Below are 20,247 nucleotides of genomic sequence, written 5' to 3'. Positions count from 1 at the left end.
CCACCAAAAAAGGTCACCGAGTGTAGTAAACCCCCTCACAATCCACTGTGACAAGCAGAAAGGAGACTTATTAATACATAATTTTGGCCTCAGCCATATGCTTGAGGTAACATTAAAATACATTTCAGAATTAAACACTCTGGACACTTTTGTCCATACCGAGTGCAAATGTGAGATAACAGGGTGTAACTTAACCTCTCCGATTAGTTTGATAGAAAGGCTTTGCAATGGCGAAATAGGGGCAAAAACTTCCTGATGAATACAAAACCAGGGAGGGGCTCTCTCAGGTGGAAGCAACCAATGTGTCTAATTTCGAAGACTGAATGCATAATAAAACAAAATCTTGGGTAGACCTAGCCGATCTTTGTCAGTCGGCCTATGTAATCTTGGACACTTACCATTCCAAATTAAGGTCTTCGCTATGCTATCAAATTGCTTGAAATAAGAGAGGGGGACATCTATAGGGAGAGATTGTAGCAGATAGTAAAATTTTGGATAATATCCTTCCCAATCATAGATAAAAGTAATGAAGCCCACCAGCCCACATCGCTTGAAAACCTTTTTATTAAGGGATCAAAATTAACTTGCTGGGAATAAAATGCCCAAATACTTCATGCCCTGTTTGGGCCACTGGAGCCTGGAGAGGTGAGGTGTCCGAGTCACATCAGCTACTTACTGGGGTACCTCAGGGCTCAGTGCTTGGGCCACTTCTCTTCTCTATATAGACAACATATCTGGGACCCATCATTCAGGCACATGGTTTCTCTTACTACTACTACGCCAATGACACACAGCTCTGCTTGTCTTTCCAGCCCAACAACACCACCGTGACTGCTCGATTCTCTGCCTATTTGGCAGACATCTCGGCCTGGATGAAAGAACACCAGCAAACTTAACCCAGCAAAGACTGAGTTCCTTGCCGTTCCAGCCATGGAATCACCATGCAGCTGGATTCAGCTACAGTAACGCTTTCCAAAACGGTCAGAAATCTAGAGTTAACCAACAATAACAAACTCAATTTCACAGATCACATCTCAAAGCTACATCTCAAAGCTTAGCTCAGCGAGTAAAGACACTGACTATCACCCCTGTATTCATGAGTTCAAATCCAGGGCATGCTGAGTGACTCCAGCCAGGTCTCCTAAGCAGCCAAATTGGCCCAGTTGCTAGGGAGTGTAGAGTCACATGGGGTAAACTCCTTGTGGTTGCTATCATGTGGTTCGCTCTCGGTGGGGCGCGTGGTGAGTTGTGCGTGGATGCTGCGGGGAAAAGGATGAAGCCTCCACATGTGCCATGTCTCTGTGGTAACGCGTTCAACAAGCCACATGAAAAGATGTGCAGGTTGACGATCTAAGACGCAGAGGCAACTGAGATTTGTCCTCTGCCACCCAGATTGAGGCGAGTCACTACGCCACCACAAGGACTTAGAGCGCATTGGGAATTGGGGAGAAAAAGGGGAGAACGTTTAAAAAAAAACATTTAAAGGAAAGAGGAAAATAAGACCCTTCCACTCTGAACATGCCACACAACTTCTTGTTCAATCACTTGTTATAATTTGACTGGACTACTTTAATGCTCTCATTGCAGGCTTCCCTGCATGCGCAAACAGGCCCATGCAAATTATCCAGAATGCAGCAACACGTCTGGTCTTTAATGAACCAAAGAGAGGGCATGTTACACCACTCCTTGTCTCTCTTAACTGGCTGCTGGTTGACGCACGTATCAAATTCAAGGCTCTGATGCTGGCATACAGAACAGTCACTGGGTCTGCTCCAGCATACCTAAAATCATTTCTGCAGAGCTACATTCCCAACAGAAGCCTGCAGTCGGCTAATGAGCAGTGCCTTGTTGTACGAACACAAAGAGGCACCCGAACACATTCCCAAATTTCCAGTTGCACTGTACCGTTGATGGAATGACATTCCCAACTCCAACCGTCAAGCAGACCCACTCTCTGTCTTCAAAAAATGGCTAAAAACACATATTTTCCAAGAGCACTTAACAATTCACTCATAAAATATATATATATATATATTATATATATTTTGGTTGCACTCTAATCTGTCTTGCATACTACTATTCTGATGCTAGTGAAACTTTCTAGTAGTTTTCTGGTAGCACTGTCTCCTTAAGATAAATAGCTTAAGTCGTTTTGGATATAAGTGTCTACCAAATTAATAAATGTAAATGTAAACTACAGAAAAGCTCCAGACAAGGCTGTAACCTCATATTGAGGCTTACCAAATTTAAGAATTTAAGAATCAAACATTGATAAACCCATATGGGTCGACCACTAATCTGAATATTGGGTGAGGACACCTATGACCCCCCTAAGACCCTGGTTCCAGGTTAACCAAGTCATTTTCATCCATCTAAATTATTTTTTTTTTAAAATCTCCTATATTGACATGATCTGCTGCCTTCATAATCTTCGTTTTAATAGCAACCCTTAAATCACAGATATGTGAATCATTATCCTACAGGGACACACTCGAATCCTGTGATACAACCTCGATAACTCACTGCTAGATTTGTTATTGTGATGACGAATCTGGACACGCCGCCCTCGCCCACGAGAGCAGGGAAGGTGCGTAATTGCCACCTCCGCCTCCGCGCGTGGTGCATTTTCACCAAAGATGCTGCCTGTCTTGATCGCCTTTACTTGAGGATGCCTCGTTTGCATTACCTTTACGTTATATTCCCATATACTGCCCTTAAAACGTATCCAATTGCAGAATTTGATTATTAATGGCCAGGAAATCCTTTTGTTTTAAGTGTATAGCTATGTAATCTCGATTCTGAGTTTAAAATCATTTAATTACACGTCACGCTATTAAAGAAGTCTGAAAATCGTCGGTTAGCCCATTTCGCCATCATTGACAGCAGACGCCTGTTCGCTCCTGTGCTTGAAATAAAACCAATAAGACTTTAGAGAAATTGTTTCAGCAGTTGCAACTCAATTTTTAAACACCTGAAAGATCGTTTTAAAATGTAAGACATGTGGCCATGCCTGTTCTTTCTTGGCAACATCTGCGCTATTGGATTGGGTTTTGCGGTTAAGGAGCAAAAGCGCATCACGTACCTTTCATCCAGTCCACAACTTGACTGGGACTCCATTTGCTAACAGGTTCCATGACGAGAGCCATCCTGAAACTTTCTGTAGTTCCCCCTCAACACAGGTGCGAAAGGTTGTAGATCTGGTTTAACGCAGCCCTGGGGAGCTCAGATCGGTGGTCTCACGTTAAGCGCCTATATTAGGCACCCCGTCACGCGATTTCATCCCATCCAGCAACGCGTCACACCAAAGGACATCCACCACCACATTCCCTAACACACACACACACACACACACACACACACACACCAGGAATGTCCGTCCCAATCCTTTACTTAAGCAAACTCAACCGTTTCTCATTCGTTATACCTATTGACATCCTAAACCCGTTCCCCGTTTCAGTTCAGATTCTGTCATACTGTGCCATGCTAAGCCTTCACCGGATCTCCGATAGTCGCGTCTTCATGCACAAGCGGCAGTCTTTTCTGTCTCCCCTCGCTTCTTATTCTGCTCTTCTGAGGTCTGTGCCTTTCAGAAGTGGACTTAGCGGGTATGTGGAGTACGACAGAGAGAAATTAAATGTGCGGTGTACCCACGCGGGACTAAAGTGAACGTCGCTTCCAAAAAAAAAAAGCGGCGAGCACTGATTCAATTGTGCGCGCGCTCCTCCTGTGGGTGGCGCGGCAAAGTGAATTTGACTCCGCGCGCTCAATTTATTTCCCGCGAGGATAAAAGGCTTTCGCCCGTGTTCATTTTAATGAGGGCACGCTAGTTCGCATTGCTTCAGAAACTGTAAAAGCAGCGCGTGCAAGTATTTGTCTGTAATATGTAATGATGTTAACAGATGGGCTATAAAGTAAATGTATAGTCACGGACCCAGCCATGCTTGAAAAAATTTATATCCTGGTCCACACCAAAATTGTACTCTGTTGATATAAACCATACGAGTGACAAATAAAGCTGAAGGATTCATGTAAAACTTATAATTCGTGAGACATTTGGCCAATTGCACTTTTTTTTTTTTAACATACAGCATCTATAATTTACACACAGAGCTCTGAAAGTAGTAGGGGAGACCAGGGAAGTTTTCACAGTTACTAGATCTCATTACATTTACTGCTTTGAGTCAGAGGCACAATTACATAAATGCTTGTTTATATATATATATATATATATATATATATATATATATATATATATATATATATATATATATATATATATATATATGTATGTATGTATAGTTATAGACATACTTAGTACTGTATGTTGTTTTTAAACCTTTCAAAACTGTCATATAATATTTTTGTGAATTCTATTCTCTAAATTAAAATGTCAATATCATATTGTTATAATAGCTGTTGAGATAACAAAGAAACACACTAGCATCCATTAAGTCAAGGGACAAATATACTAACTGAGCACTTTATTAGGAACACTATGGACTCTAGAGACAGTTACAGAAATACTCATACCAGCCCATCTGGCACCAACAATCATGCCATGGTCGAAATCACTATGATCCAATTTTTTCCCCATTCTTTTGTTTGATGTGAACATAAACTGAAGCACCTGACCAGTATCTGCGTGATTTTATGCATTGCACTGCTGCCACACAATTGGCTGATTAGAGAAACACATGAGGAGGTGTACAGGTGTTCCTAATAAAGTGCTCAGTGAGTGTATATTATGAATGTAAATTTTAATGTGTAAACTGTGTTTGCAGGATAATTGTATTTTAATGTCAGGTTGGACATGGTTTTCTTTTTCATGCATTGCTTTGAGCTTTATGACTTCATGAGTTTTAATGATTACATTCAGCTAAAATTCAAAGCATATTTCTAATTTAATGGCAGGTTCCTGTTAGAACAACTTTCTGTACTCAGTGTGATAACTTGCCCCACTACTGGGTCAATGTAATTAATTAAATCTTGTTCCTGGACAATAACATTGCAAATACTCATAGTTTTTTTAATTTGTTCTTATTTATTTTTTGTAGCCAAGACTTTAAATTATGCACCTATACAGAGCTTAACTTTCACAAATAAATCTTGAGAAATATTGACTGGAATTAACATTTTGACAACTAGCCCCGTTCCCCCCATAGCTCAAAAATACACATATGACTCATAAAAGGAGAGAGAGATTTGGCCAAAGGCATTTTATTTTTACATATGAGCATTATAAGGCAGCACTGAAAAGTGTCAACAACCAACTCAAAATCACATCCCTAATGGTAAAATAAACAGTTACAACATGAATTATTCACACACAGAGGAATAGGCTATACATTTTTGGCATAATAATTAGAACCACAAAGTTTGTTTAATGTTAATATAGTCTATTAATGTTGGCAGCCTTTGTTTCCTATAACACTGTCAAAGTCTTTTTGCTTCAGGAATTTTGCCATTAGACATCTGTAGCTGGTTCGCTGAAACACAAATATACAAAATTAAGGGCTTGGTTGTAAATATTTCTGTGAAATAATGGCATTCCTGAGAAAATATGGCATGGTTTGAAACAGTATACAAGACGATGAACAGAACAGCTTTAAGAGAAAGTGTTTTCTACATATATGAAGTGAGTGGTGTGGCAAACCCATCCAACATGGACAGTTTCACAAGTTCACCATCATCTCTGGCCTACATCCTGACTGCCTATTGATTCTGTTCCAACTCATCCTAACTTCAGAACCCGAGCAGATGGAGCCAGAAGGCTGGAGCTGGGCCCAGATCAGGCCCCAGTATGTCACCATGAATCATACAAGAACCTCACCACAGAGATTGAACGATTTAGTGGGCTCTGCCCCACAAACATGCACTCTTAATCGCACAGGGAAAGTAGAATCAGAGCAGGGAAAACTGGAGCTGTTGGATTAATTTTCTGCCAGTTGCTCTGAGCTCTGTTTTTAGCCCATGATTTCATATTTGTCCCCTAATTGTGTACTTTTATGAGAGCTGTGTGTGGCTAAACCTCCTTTGATTCAGAGATAATTGTCAAATCATGACATTATAATTTCTTTACAGATCTAGGTTAGTCTGTCACCTGCTGGCCATGTTTTTAACCTTTTCAGGATATGCTAATAAGAGCAAATAAATGCATGCTAATACCCAGACCATTTCAAATTTTAAATACGTTTATGCAGGCTAAACGTATACTGATACATAAAATACATCAACTTCAGCTCACCGTATTTAGCATGATGGTTGAGTCTGTTTCTGAGACCAAAATGTGCCAATCCGTGGGGGGGTATGTGATTCTAAATGAGAACGGCCCCGAAGTTGTTGACCGGGGGTAAGTGGAGTGAGTTGGGATTGTGTGTGGTGGCGATTCTAAATGAGAACGGTCCCAAAGTTGTTGCCTGGGGGTAGATGGGGGGAGTTGGGGTTGTGTGTGGTAGAGATTCTAAATGAGATGCCCCAAAGTTGTTGCAGGGGAGCAAGATGCAGCCCTGGGTGACTGCCCATGTCACCAATGCCTAAATCCGCCACTGTTCACGAGACTGAGACTACATCTACTTTCATCCGGATGAACACTACAATGTGAATTCTGCATTTAATTTATAAACTTGGGAAAGCATTTTCAAAAAGCTCAGTTTTCGCTGACATAAATGCCATCTCAGTGTGGATGAAAGGCCAAAATGTAGAGAAAAATATGCATTTTCAAATGAAAACATATTAGTGTGGACCTAGCATGAGCCATTGGATTAGCCCCCATTTCCAAAATCCTGAACTCCAAAGATAACAAAATGTGTTTTATTGAGAGCAGAAACAGTTGATAAAAACAACAGCTGCAAAATAGCGCCCTCAACTGACATTATGAACAACATAACATGGTCGTGCATTATGCCTCAATATTTCGCTGCAACTACAATACTATGAAATTGAAATTTTCTGTGGACACATATTTGTTTCATGTTTATAGAGTCTATAGCTGTCACAGAGACCGGTGAAATATCTCATGACACTTATTTCATGAATAACTCTAAGGGAGTAGAAACATTTTTTGCATAGCTACGCCCCCTCTTCCAAAACCCTGCACTCCAAAGATACCAAATGAGCTTTGTTGAGACCAACATCAAGCAGAAACGGTTGTCAAAAACAACAGCATCAAAATAGCACCCTCAACTGACAACTATTATGAACAACATGGCATAAAAATGTAATTAAGCCTCAAAAATTCACTGCAACTGCAATACTATGAGAAATTACATTGATGTAAAATTATGCAAAATGTTTGGTAGGCAGTAAGCATCAGAGATCAAGGTTCACAGACAAAATGGTGTTGTTGTTGTTGTTGCTGTGTACTGAGTCTAGTGCTGTCACAGAGACAGGTGAGAGTAGGACATTTTTTTGTATACCTTTCCATGAAAAAAATTATTTACAACACCTTTAAAGTGTACAAAATCAGTGTTTTTGACCGAATCTTGTAAGAGAACAAATTGTTCTCATTTACTTTTGTTTCAGTCATGAGTGATCAATGATTCAAAGACTCACTGATTGTAAAACACACAACACAAATACACCGATTTGTCAACATCTACAGATGTAAGCACCGAATCTGCAAAAATGCAGACTTAAATAATCTTTTTGGTGAACCAATTCAGAGACAACCCCACTGGTTTATATATATATGTGACAAGAGGGGAAAGCACTATTTTCCATGGGGTGGGGGAATGACAGATAGAAAGATTCTATCGGCTTTGTTTCCTTGTGCTGTTTTTGCTGTGAAAACTGGGTGGTAAACAAACACCTCCAGATGAATGGAGGGGGGCTTAGCTTAAGAGTGCAATGCTGCTTTTGAGTGGGAGACACTAGGGATTCTTTTATTTCCTGCCGGCCTAGATGTTGTGGAGACGTTACATTTATTCCCCCATCCATGCTGCTCCTACTCTTCTAGAATGGCAAAAAAAGGAGAGTATGCTGTTTTGGAAAATTAAGTGGGTTAGCAGTGCTGTCTGACAGCTGCCACAAGGCTCCTTATCACAATAAACAGAGCTGGGTGCATGTTTCCATACATGTGTTTTCCTCTGCCGAGCCAAGAGGTTTGAGGGAATACACTCAACGCTCCTTTTTGCCATTCCAGAACAGTAAATTTTTCGAAGCAAGATGCTTCTGAGCATGGATCAGAAACAGAGTTGTATCTGATGTCTGATGAACATAAAGGGATAGTCCACCCAAAAATTAAAATTATCTCATCTTTTACTCACACTCATGCCATCGCAGATGTGTATGACTTTCTTCTGCAGAATACAAACAAGGAATATCTTAGCTTTGTAGATCATACAATAAAAGTGAATGGTGGCCAGACTTTTCAAGCTCAAAAAAATCACATAAAGGAAGCATAAAAATCTATACGGCTCCAGTGGTTTAATAGGCTATATGACGTCTCCTAAAGCAATGCAATTGCTTTCGGTGAGAAACAGATCAATATTGAAATCCTTATTTACTATAAATCTCCACTTTCACTTTCAGAATGTGGAGATTTACAGTAAAAAAGTACTTAAATATTGATCGGTTTCCACCCACACCTATCATATCGCCTCTAAAGACATTTTTAACCATTGGAGTCATATGGATTACTTTTATGCTGCCTTTATGAGAGTTTTGGAGTTTTAAAGTTCTGTCCACCATTCACTTGCATTGTATGGATCTACAGAGCTGAAATATTCTTCTAAAAATCTTTGTTTGTGTTCTGCAGAAGAATCTGGGGTGGCATGAGGGTGAATAGACGATCAGAGAATTTGTAAGAATTAAAGTTTTTGAGTGATCTACTCCCTAGAAAAGAGAAAATTATTATGGAGTACTAGGTTTATTTGTATTATTTTGCAAGGCATCCATACAGTGGAAATACAATGTTTGATTAAAATCAAGAGAAGTTATGGCACATACAGTAGTCTTACATCAGTGCTAGTCAGCCTCAGATTGATAAATTGCTTTGCTTTACTGTTACACTGGCTGTTTGATGAGTCTCATTGTTAAATCTTTTGGCCCTGCTGGTACTGTATGAGCCATCTCTCACTATAATGGCATAACCGCTCTGCTGATGGATGGCCGTTTCCACCAAGCTAAACAAACACTCTCAGACTCTCTCAGCAATCGCTCTGCGATTGCTGGCCACTAAGTAATTCTATCAAGACCAGTGTCTAGAGGAGGTGGGGTTCCTGTGTTAGAAACACAGATCCATCCCTCAGCTCCCCCACTCCACCGTCAACAACTCAGAATTAATCTCCAGTTTAGATTTCAGATCCAATCTCAGAGCCAATTTGTGTGGACCACTTTAACAAGGTTCTTAAGAGGCAATAGATCAAAGTTACAACCAACCTCCAGATCATTTGCCCAACACGTCAGAAAACCAAGTTATTTTCATATAATAGCCCAAGGCATTTAGACTATTAATTATTCACTTTACTACTTCAGTGAGGGTTGAGGTGGAGGGAAGGGTCTTGGACTCTAATGGTGGGAAAATTCTCTTTTCATTTAAATGGGACAAAGATACATCAGAGAGGACAATCTTTCCACCTATATGAGGCTTAGTCTTGGAATCCTCTCTTGTTGCAACTGAGACGTTATACAGTGCATCCAGAAATGTTACAGCCTTTTCCAAAATGAATTATATTCATTATTTTCCTCAATTCTACAAACAATACCCCATAATGACAACGTGAAAGAAGTTTGTTTGAAATCTTTGCAAATTTATTAAAAATAAAAAACGAAAAATATCACATGTACATAAGTATTCACAGCCTTTGTTCAATACTTTGTTGAAGCACCTTTGGCACCGATTATATTGTGTGTGATGCTACAAGCTTGGCACTCCTATTTTTGGGCAGTTTCTCCCATTCTTCTTTGCAGGACCTCTCAAGCTCCATCAAGTTGGATGGGGAGCATCAGTGCACAGCCAATTTCAGATCTCTCCAGAGATGTTCAATCGGGTTCAAGTCTGGGCTCTGGCTGGGCCACTCAAGGACATTCACAGAGTTGTCCCGTAACTGTGTGCTTAGGGTCATTGTCCTGTTGGAAGATGAACCATCGCCCCACTCTGAGGTCCAGTGCGCTCTGGAGCAGGTTTTCATCAAGGGTGTCTCTGTACACTGTTGCATTCATCTTTCCCTTGATCCTGACCATTCTCCCACTTCCTACTGCTGAAAAACATCCCCACAGCATGATGCTGCCACCACCATGCTTCACTATAGGGATGGTATTGGCCAGGTGATGAGCGGTGCCTGGTTTCCTCCAGACATGACACTTGCCATTCAGTGCAAGGAGTTCAATCTTTGTTTCATCAGACCAGATAATTTAGTTTCTCATGGTCTGAGAGTCCTTCAGGTGCCTTTTGGACGGGCTGTAATGTGCCTTTTACTGAGGAGTGGCTTCCGTCTGGCCACTCTACCATACAGGCCTGATTGGTGGAGTGCTGCAGAGATGGTTGTTCTTCTGGAAAGTTCTCCTCTCTCCACAGAGAAATGCTGGAGCTCTTTCTGAGTGACAATCGGGTTCTTGGTCACCTCCCTGTCAAGGCCCTTCTCCTCCGATAGCTCAGTTTGGCCGGACGGCCAGCTCTAGGAAGAGTCCTGGTGGTTCCAAACTTTCTCCATTTATGGATGATGAAGGCCACTGTGCTAATTGGGACCTTCAATGCTGCACACTGTTGTTGTACCCTTCCCCAGATCTGTTCCTCGATACAATCCTGTCTTGGAGGTCTTCATGGCTCGGTTTGTGCTCTGACATGCACTGTTAACTGTGGGACCTTATATAGACAGGTGTGTGCCTTTCCAAATCATGTCCAATCAACTGAATTTACCACAGGTGGACACCAATCAAGTTGTAGAAACATCTCAAGGATAATCAGTGGAAACAGGATGTACCTGAGCTCAATTTTGAGTGTCATAGCAAAGGCTCTGAATACTTACATACATGAGATTTTTTAGTTTTTTAATTTTAATAAATTTGTGAAGATTTCAAACAAACTTCTTCCACATTGTCATTATGGGGTATTGTTTGTAGAATTTTGAGGAAAATAATGAATTTAATCCAACTTGGAATAAGGCTGTAACATAACAAAATGTGGAAAAGTGAAGCGCTGTAAATACTTTCCGGATGCACTGTATTCAAATAACAAGAAACGAATTACATAAATCACAAATATGAGAAATAAAGTTGCAAGATATGACTTTTACTTGTATGTGTGTATTTTTCCCCACCAAGTTTCATATACTTTCAAAATGGGATGTGATTTAGAACACTGCATAAAAAAATTGTTTCCTGGATAAAACTATCATGGTAAGGTTGACTGAACCAGCTGCAGCACATCATATCCTGTTTATTAAAATTGTCGCCTCTCTCCCTCTCTTCTCCCTGTGGTGTGGTATAATATCTCAGCCAGTGGTATAAATTAGGCAGGGTTAAGGATGATAGACGAGTAGATTTTGGGTGTAATACTACACCCTAGTGGTGAAATGTTGCAGCACAGTATTTATGATTTATTAATACAATAATTGCATAACAACATTTGTTATGCTGGTTTGTGAGCTGTAACATTTATAACTCTATGAATGTACAGAATGCTCAGGGTGGGGTCAAGTCTGTCTGTTTTTAACACATCCCTGTGTGATTATTCATTGCAAACAAAACGTCAGATATGGCTGTATATATGAATTTTAGATTATTTACCAAGTGAAACAACAATTACACCAGGAAGGAACAGGCAAGCAATATTATTTTCTACCCCTTTCTCAGAGAAGTTTATTTAGCACACTTATTAAAGAACATACATAATGTTAGTAATCAAACCTGCATATACAGCCTAAATGGAGATACATTTATGCAAAAACTAGTTTCATGCTTTATACTGCAGTCAGAATGCCATTTATTTTTCTCTGAGTACTGCAGCTATCATTGAAAAACTACCACAGCTACTTTATAGTGGTGTAAAGTGGTCATGAAAAGCGTTTGTTTTCTACTTTGTAGGTGAAGGTGTCACCCATGAAGGGCAGCACTGGTGGATGGTTTAGGGTCCCCATCAAGAAGATGCAGATGGTTCCTAATGTCATGACTGGAGTCACCAAATAGAAGCAGAGTCGGTCCACAGTCCTTGCAATACCACTCCAGTTGTCCTTTTCCTGAAGTAGAAATTAATGGTTGGAGTTTTTCCCAGGACAAATACTAATTATTCTCAAAAACATTAAAGGGGACACATCATGAAAAAAAGGATTCCCTTCATAATTTAAATGATCAAACTCCACTTTAACTTTTTTTGTTTTTGGCGATTTGTAATCCTCTTGCATATCGCCATTGGGAGGAGAATTTATAGTAAAAAAGGACTTAAATATTGATCTGTTTCTCACCCACACCTATCACATCGCTTCTGAAGATATAGATATAACCACTGAAGTCATATGGATTAATGTTATGCTATCTTTATGTGCTTTTTGGAGCTTCAAAATTTTGATGTCACCATTCACTTGCATTGTATGGACCCACAGAGCTGAGACATTCTCCACAAAATCTTAGTTTGTGTTCTGCAGAAGAAGGAAAGTAATATACATCTGGGATGGCATGAAAGTGAGTAAATGATGAGAGAATTTTTATTTTTGGGTGAATTATACATTTAAATATCTTCTGATTGGCTCAGATTGTGTCACATCGTGCAGCAGTTTTGCATTCACAGTGTGGAGAGAAAACTGTACATCACTGGACACTTATTTTTGCATTGCACCTGGTTAGGAGACAAGTCAGTGAAGGTACAGAGTTACAAACATGGGCTGTTTAATTGTAAAGGTCTATATTGAGAGGGTGGAATATGGTCATGTAAAATTAAATGGATTGTTTTTGGTGGAAGAAACCTTCAGAAACATGAGTGGATTATGGCCCCTTTAAATAATATTAGCATTTTGTGCAGTTTTCTTTAAATTCACATGGGGGAATGCAGCTGTTGCTCATCTTTAAAAGTGGAAAACTCTATCTCCTGCAAAGTGGTTATTGGACTTAACTGTCTTCTTACCTCATTATAGTCATTTTTGTCATGCATGTGCTTAACGATGTAATTGGCTCCCTCCACAGCTGGCTTCATCTCATTATACAGCTGTTCATTCACCTCAGAGTCATTACTGGATGTGTAAGCTGGAAATATATATATTTTTTAATGGTATCAAACTGTGATAACACTAAATAAAACAAGATGTGAGTTTAACAGTGTCATGCGGGTCATGTGGAACTCACTGGCTTTGGGGGTGGGACGGGTGCTTAGTCCATGCCTCTCTGACTGTTTCTCAAACATCAGCTCACTGCGGGATTTAACGCTGTAGTATTCCTCGGCCTGGGCGATATAACCCAGGGAGCTGGAACGCCGCGGTAATGCTCCCTCCAGTTTGGGCTTGTCGTCAGCCGGGCGGGACATGTGCAGAAGACGCGGCAGACGCTCCAAAAAGAACTAAGAATGACACAATAAGTATTTGTTAAAGATCTCATAAAATGGCTTGACAAACGCATCTGTCTTATTTAAGTATTCCTATTTTAAGTGTTGAACAGAAACTTTGGGCAGGACATTTCAAAGGGCTCATTCATTCATATAATAAGCTATAATTACATCACAGCCTTGAACTATTTGAACCATGACTACTTGCTAGTCAGTTGCAGGGGAATTAATTTGATTGGACAGAAATCTGTGCAGTGCAATATAAGTCATCCCTATTTTTGGTCTGAAAGAGAAAGACTGCAAACCTTATAATGCATACATCTGCTAATAATTACTTTTAGGAGTACACATGCACATACTGTAGATTGCCTCAAATCAAACCAAGAGCCTAAAAAAAATCACAATTTATTGGATGTTTAAATTATTAAAACCTGTGCATCAACAGAACCAGTTGCTTCTGTAAATGTTAGTATAAGAAACCAATATCTGATCAACCAAACTGTGCAATATTATGTTGCAGTATACTGCCTGATCAGATCAAACAGTGGGATGCCTAGGTTGCAAGCTTATCACAGAAACACTATAAAAGTAAATCAAGGTCATCACATAGCAAACATTTCTAATAGTGGGACTGACCTCTTTGGTCCATTCTGTCATGTCGTGGGTGCTCGGAGTCCGGAAGTGAAGGTTCAGAACAATGACACAATTTAACACCACCACAGTGACCAGTACCATGATAAACATCAGATACCTGTACAATCCAAAAAAACCAAACTTAGTTCCATTTCTACAATTTTACTGCTACTTAAAGGATTATTCAAGTTTAGCTCTATCGACAGCATTTGTGGCATAATGTTGATTGAAACAAACAAAACAAATAAAATCAAAAATCAAGGATACACTCTGACAACCACAACTGGAGATGCGAGATCGAATCCATGGCGTGCTGAGTGATTCCAGCCAGGTCTCCTAAGCAACCAAATTGGGCCGGTTGCTTGAGAGGGTATGCTCGTGGTCGCTATAATGTGGTTCTCACTCTTGGTGGGGCACGTGGTGAGTTATGCGTGGATGCCGCAGAGAATAGCATGAAACCTCCACACGCGCCATGTCTCCACGTTAATGCGCTCAACAAACCATGTGATAAGATGCACGGATTGACTGTCTCAGACACGGAGGCAACTGAGATTCGTCCTTCGCCACCTGGATTTAGGCAAGTCACTACGCCATCACGAGGACTTAGTGCATTGGGAATTGGGCATTCCAAATTGAGGAGGAAAAAATCAAGGATACAATGAGGCATTTACAATGGAATTGAATGGGGTGAACCCGTAAACATTAAAATACTCACTGTTTCAGAAGTACAGCCACAAGATGTAAACAATGAGCTCGTTAAAATGGTTTTAGTGTAATAAAATCGCTTAGTAAACTTTTCTGTGTTAAGTTATTTCAAAATTGACAACTTAGTTGCCATGATGACATAATGCCTTAAAAACCTGTAATCCTGCAAAATGTCTTTACAAACAACTTTAAGTTGAAACAGAAAAATGTATGTAAGTGCATTTGTAAAATTCAGAAGTGCATGTATAAAATTTTAAGCTTCACATTTCTGTCCTCAATTCTGTGAATTGATCCCATTCACTACCACTGTAAGCGCTTCACTGTAACCTTCACTGTAAAATTTGCTCTTTAAAAATAAAGGAGGGACAAGTCTAAATAAATGTTTGTGTTAATCAACATTATGCCACGAATTTGACAATTGAGTTTAACTTGTATTGAACCTGAAGTTTCTTTAAGTATAGTTGTGTAACTAACAATTAGAGATAAATATGATAGTTATATGTTTTAGTATACATTATTTTGGTAACACTTCACAATAAGGTTGTATTTGTGAATATAATGTAACTACATACATTAACATGAACTAACAATAAACAATAATTAAACAGCACTTATTAATCTTGGTTAATGTTAATTTTAACATATACTAATACATTTTAATATTATGGAAATTAGAAGAAAAGTCCAAGGTACTTCTAGTACAAAAGTTAAAAAAGCACATAAAAAAAAAGTACCTGTACTGTTTTTTTTAAGTGCCATTTTTCTTCTAATTTTCATGATCTCAAACCTAACCAAAGAGCACCTCTAACAATGAACAACTGTACAGTATATTCATAAATTAACATAAATCAACTAAGATTAATAAATGCTGTAAAATATTGTTCAATATTACTTCATGATACCTAATGCATTCATTTATATTCACAAACACAATCTTGTAAAGTGTATATCTGTGTGGTATTGGCATACTTGACAATTAAGGGAACTGCCATCGAGGTCTCAGGCAGACGCTGTGAAATCAGCAGCAGAAACACAGATTGAGCCAGAAGCACAGAGATGGACAGTGTCATCTTTTCACCACCTGGAACACAAATCAGTCAGGATAAATTGTAATGCAATGTTTAAAATCTTATATAAATATACTAATAAAATCACCTTTACAAAATGGAAGATGCACCCATTTAATTGAATGACCCTTAGCTCATATTATAATAGCACTGTAAAGTGTTTTTGATTTATTCAGAGTTCATGTGTTGGTTTGTTTGGTCATACTGTGAATTTGATCTTTGCCTTCATCTAAATGCAGGAAACAGCAGGATCACTCACTGTCTGCAGGCAGGTAGTAGACGAGCGAAGCCAAAAAGGAGATGAGCACGCAGGGAATGATTATGTTTACAACGTAGAACAGCGGTTTTCGTTTAATGATGAGGTAAAAGGTGATATCCTGGTGCTTGTTGCTCTCCATTGGGATGTTTTTATAAGTGTTTCTCTTGGCAGGCATGTGAACAATCTCCCACTCGCCATTTTCTGCAAAAGAGATAAAAGAGCCAATACTGAAGCAGCAAACAAAATCTAGCTTACCTCTTACTGAATACTGCAGCATGTACGCAGCATACTGCCTACTATTTTGTAAGAATAGTAAGTTAAACAGTAGGCATTATTCCATAATTAATGTTTGAAACAGTACTGCCATGCAAAGGCAAAACACAGTAACTTCACATTGTCAAAATAGAGTTACAATATGACTGAAATCGTGTCTCTTAGAATTTCATACGTACTTTGACAGATGGGTTTGGTTCAACTATAATCACATTCATAGGAAAATTTGTGTGAAATTTGTAGCAACAACATAATCCAAAGTAAAACCAATCAGTTCTGTAAACATAGTTACAGTGTTGGGCATTTGTAGGCGATAGTAGTACAGTATGTCACATTGTTGTTACATGACCTAATCATGTTACACATAAGGGGTGTTCTGTTTTCATTTTTGAAATATTTATTTTTTGCACTTATAATTTCACATAAGGTCAAATTGATCACATTTCACTATATGATACAGTATTTTATGCAGTGTTCTCAGTTGTATACAGAACATAAAAAATGGGTAGATCCTTTTATTCTAAGCATACAGAAAATTTACAAAGTATATACTGCAAAACAGAAAGAGTAGTATGTTAGTACACTTCTCCAAACATAGCCCTAATGTGTGAGTACTCACCTGTGAATCCCTCAGGATCAATAATGATCCATTCAACTTTGTAGGACTTGCCATCCTCTTCCTCCTCTTTCAGATGTAAGCTAATCTCCTTGGCATTGTAAGTTAATGAGCTGATTGAGACAGAGTTAGTGTTTTGAGAAATTGGTCATACGAAGGCACTGAGTTAATGACAATGTACTGGATAGATAAGCTTAGAAATAAAATAATATTTACCTGAACTTCAGAGAGCAGTTCTGCCAATCAAATGGAAAGTAGTTGACGTTTATTGAACAGGAGCTCCGAAATATAGCTGGAGGTAACCAGTACACACTTCCACTGGGGTAGATCAACACATTACAGTAGTAGGCGACCTTGAACTGGGCATCATTGCTGTTATGAAGCACCAAAAAAAAAAAAAGAGAAAGCATGTTAATGTTAATTATTTTATAAGAGAATTCCATGGAATTGAACATGGTCCTTTTGTTCTGAGGCAGGTACTGTAGCATACTTGTTTTCAAGAACAATCTCTGGCAACCACACCATACTGGGGGGCAGGCGCAGGACAGGAATGTTATCAAACTCGGATTCGTTCCATGCAAGTCTATAATCGGTCCAGCCCTGAACAAACCGAGAAGAGAAATATATGTACAGTATGTCCATTAGAGCCCATGTGTACTGTGCAATAATGAAACAATTAAAATAATTCACTTACATGTTCCATCCACACATTTGTTAATAATGTTTCTTCAACTTCTTTCTGTTGAGGAAAAACATGTTGGTCAGACAGGCAGGCACAATATTGAACTAAGAGACTTCTGCACATTAATTAAATGTGTTAACATATCCTACCCCATTGTATAAAATAGTATATACTAATTATTCCTTGTCCATAACATGTTCATTCTACTAATGTTATGCACTCACCAAGGAAATGAGATTAGAGAGCATCAATGACAAGTAAATATCTACAGTTTCATCTTTGTGTTGTACTGGCCGAAGCTCTTTGTTATAGTGGCGCTCTTTGAATAGATGGTTGATGAGACGCTCCTCTTCATTCCTGCCCAAACATTCTGCAAAACATGTTTTGAAAATCAGACCCTCTTCCTCTGGATGAACAACCAGTGGTTTAAAGGGATAGAAAACGGAACATTCTCTCATCATTTACTCAAACTCATGCCATCCCAGATGAGTATGACTTTCTTTTTTCTGCTGAACACAAACAAAGATTTTTAAAATAATATATCAGCTCTGTAGGTCCAATGCAAGTGAATGGTGATCAGAACTTTGAAGGTCCAAAAAGCACATAAAGGCAGCATAAAAGTAATCCATATGACTCCAGTGGTTAAATCTATATCTTCAGAGGTAATATGATAGGTATGGGTGAGAAACAATCATTATTTAAGTCTTCTTATACTGTAACACTATATTCTCCTCCCTGCCCAGTAGGTGGCGATATGCACATAAATGTGAATAGCAAAAAACAAAAGAAGAATATGAAAGTGAAAGTGGAGATTTATAGTAAAAAAGGACTTAAATATTCATCAGTTTCTCACCCACACCTATCACATTGCTTCTGAAGATATGGATTTAACCACTGGAGTCATATGCATTACTTCTACAGAGGTAAGATATTTTTCTGCTTATCTTTGTGTTCAGCAGAAAATAAATAAATACACATCTGAGATGGCATAAGGGTGAGTAAATAATATTCATTTTTGGATAAAATATCACTTTAGGCTTTCTGGTCTGACATAATATGCTAATTTTTAAGAATATGCAAATTTTAACAGTACATGGTTAGAATATCTTCACAGCTAGAAATACTTATCAGGATGTGCCACTAGCTTGATAAATGTGTTATAATTAAGAGTAAATGTGTTACTAATTTCATCATTCAGAAATATTTAACCAATGAACTACCCTTACTTAAAATACTGTGGCATACCAGAGATGGTATCAGATAATAGTAATACCAAGGTACTTTGATATATACAATGGTACTATCATTGTACATGGTACTAAAGTTTTATTAGTGTATCACCTTAATATAGTATTAAAAAGGACATTTTTAAGGTTAACGTCTCATTGCGCATGCGCAGTAATTTGGAGTAGTAGGTTAGCTTTTCAGAGCAAAATAATAGTGCATTTGTTTCCTTTTCTATAGCTATATTTATGCCATTTCTTGTCAATTAAATATTTTAAATAATTTATTTAATTATTAATTCTTAAATTCACTTGAATCTATATACTTCCTTACACAACAGCATTTGGCCAAGACTGTGGTTGAGTAAAGCTGTATAATATACAGCTTATGTATAATAATACATATTATGTAAAAGATGATTACGAACTGAAATCGCCTTATAACCAACCATTCAAAAGATGTTCTAATATATAAATATGTTAAAACGTCGGTTAACAGATTAGAGGGAAAACCACTCATTAATATTTCGAAATAAACATTTGAATTTTCGTTTAGTGTGTCCTACCTTGAGAAAATAAGATAAATAACGACCCCGTCAAAAGATGTATTACACCTCCCATCGTGTCATGCCGTTGTATGACTTCCTATCACTGTTATTGTCGTACCCGTGTAAAGTTCTGCACAACTTGTCCTTTGACTGACACAGACAGGTGTGTGGAATCAGTGCAGATAACTCTGCCTACAGTAAAGAGAGATCAACTGTAGGGGGTGTTCACGAATATAAGGGCTCAGACTGAGCAAACGGAGTGCGATGAAAAACGTCTGTCACCTTCCCAATACGTTCATTAATATAGTCTTCCCAATACTTTCGTTGTCTCATTTTATCTAAACCATGAAGTCCACCAAAACCAGCTGTGAGATGCCAACTGCATTCTACTTTTGTCTACAGTGCCAGTCTACAAATAGATCAGCAACATTCCAGTGGTCCTACAGTGAGCCACCTGTTACTGAAACAGAATGTGTTTACTATGATCACAATTCTAAGGCAAAAGTCAGATTTTTTGAAAGCCATCATTACTATAACTTGGACTTGGATTATAAACGAGGCTTGGGTAATGCTGATCCATAAGATTTTTGCGTGTAATGTCTATAAAGTTGGACTTTAAGTCAATTATCTATATATAGATATATATATATTATAAAAAAAAAATTGTTTTCAAAATGTTACAAATGTATGTAACTAATGAAAATTCCTGAAATTATCACATTTATTTTTTAGATAAAATACTTATTGATCATTTTCAGCTTTATTCAAGG

The 20,247-nt window shown here is 38.5% G+C and overlaps 2 protein-coding genes across 12 annotated transcripts in view; both read right to left on the bottom strand.

Annotated features, from left to right (window-relative positions):
- cnksr2a (connector enhancer of kinase suppressor of Ras 2a) overlaps positions 1 to 3,641 on the bottom strand; it is a 110,408-nt gene extending 106,767 nt beyond the window's left edge. For all 11 annotated transcript variants that reach the window (XM_052113984.1, XM_052113985.1, XM_052113987.1 and 8 more), the window contains exon 1: positions 3,083 to 3,641. In XM_052113984.1, coding sequence (XP_051969944.1) covers positions 3,083 to 3,146 — 64 coding nt within the window. In that variant the 5' untranslated portion in view covers positions 3,147 to 3,641. The remainder of the gene's footprint in view (positions 1 to 3,082) is intronic.
- Positions 3,642 to 11,760: 8,119 nt separating this feature from the next.
- Positions 11,761 to 19,799, bottom strand: chrnd (cholinergic receptor, nicotinic, delta (muscle)). Its single transcript, XM_052114051.1, has 12 exons — positions 19,496 to 19,799; positions 17,931 to 18,076; positions 17,719 to 17,763; positions 17,515 to 17,624; positions 17,241 to 17,396; positions 17,028 to 17,137; positions 16,136 to 16,336; positions 15,779 to 15,890; positions 14,108 to 14,222; positions 13,276 to 13,486; positions 13,058 to 13,176; positions 11,761 to 12,176 (listed from the first exon to the last, which is right to left on the bottom strand). Exons 1-12 carry the CDS (start codon positions 19,548 to 19,550, stop codon positions 11,994 to 11,996), a joined length of 1,563 nt encoding a protein of 520 aa, XP_051970011.1. The 5' UTR covers positions 19,551 to 19,799; the 3' UTR covers positions 11,761 to 11,993.
- Between the last annotated feature and the right edge of the window lie 448 nt (positions 19,800 to 20,247).

This window comes from Xyrauchen texanus, chromosome 41, assembly GCF_025860055.1.
Source record: "Xyrauchen texanus isolate HMW12.3.18 chromosome 41, RBS_HiC_50CHRs, whole genome shotgun sequence".
Taxonomy (NCBI): Eukaryota; Metazoa; Chordata; class Actinopteri; order Cypriniformes; family Catostomidae; genus Xyrauchen; species Xyrauchen texanus.
The sequence above is the reverse complement of the archived record's forward strand: the minus strand, read 5'-3'. Positions and strand labels throughout refer to the sequence as shown.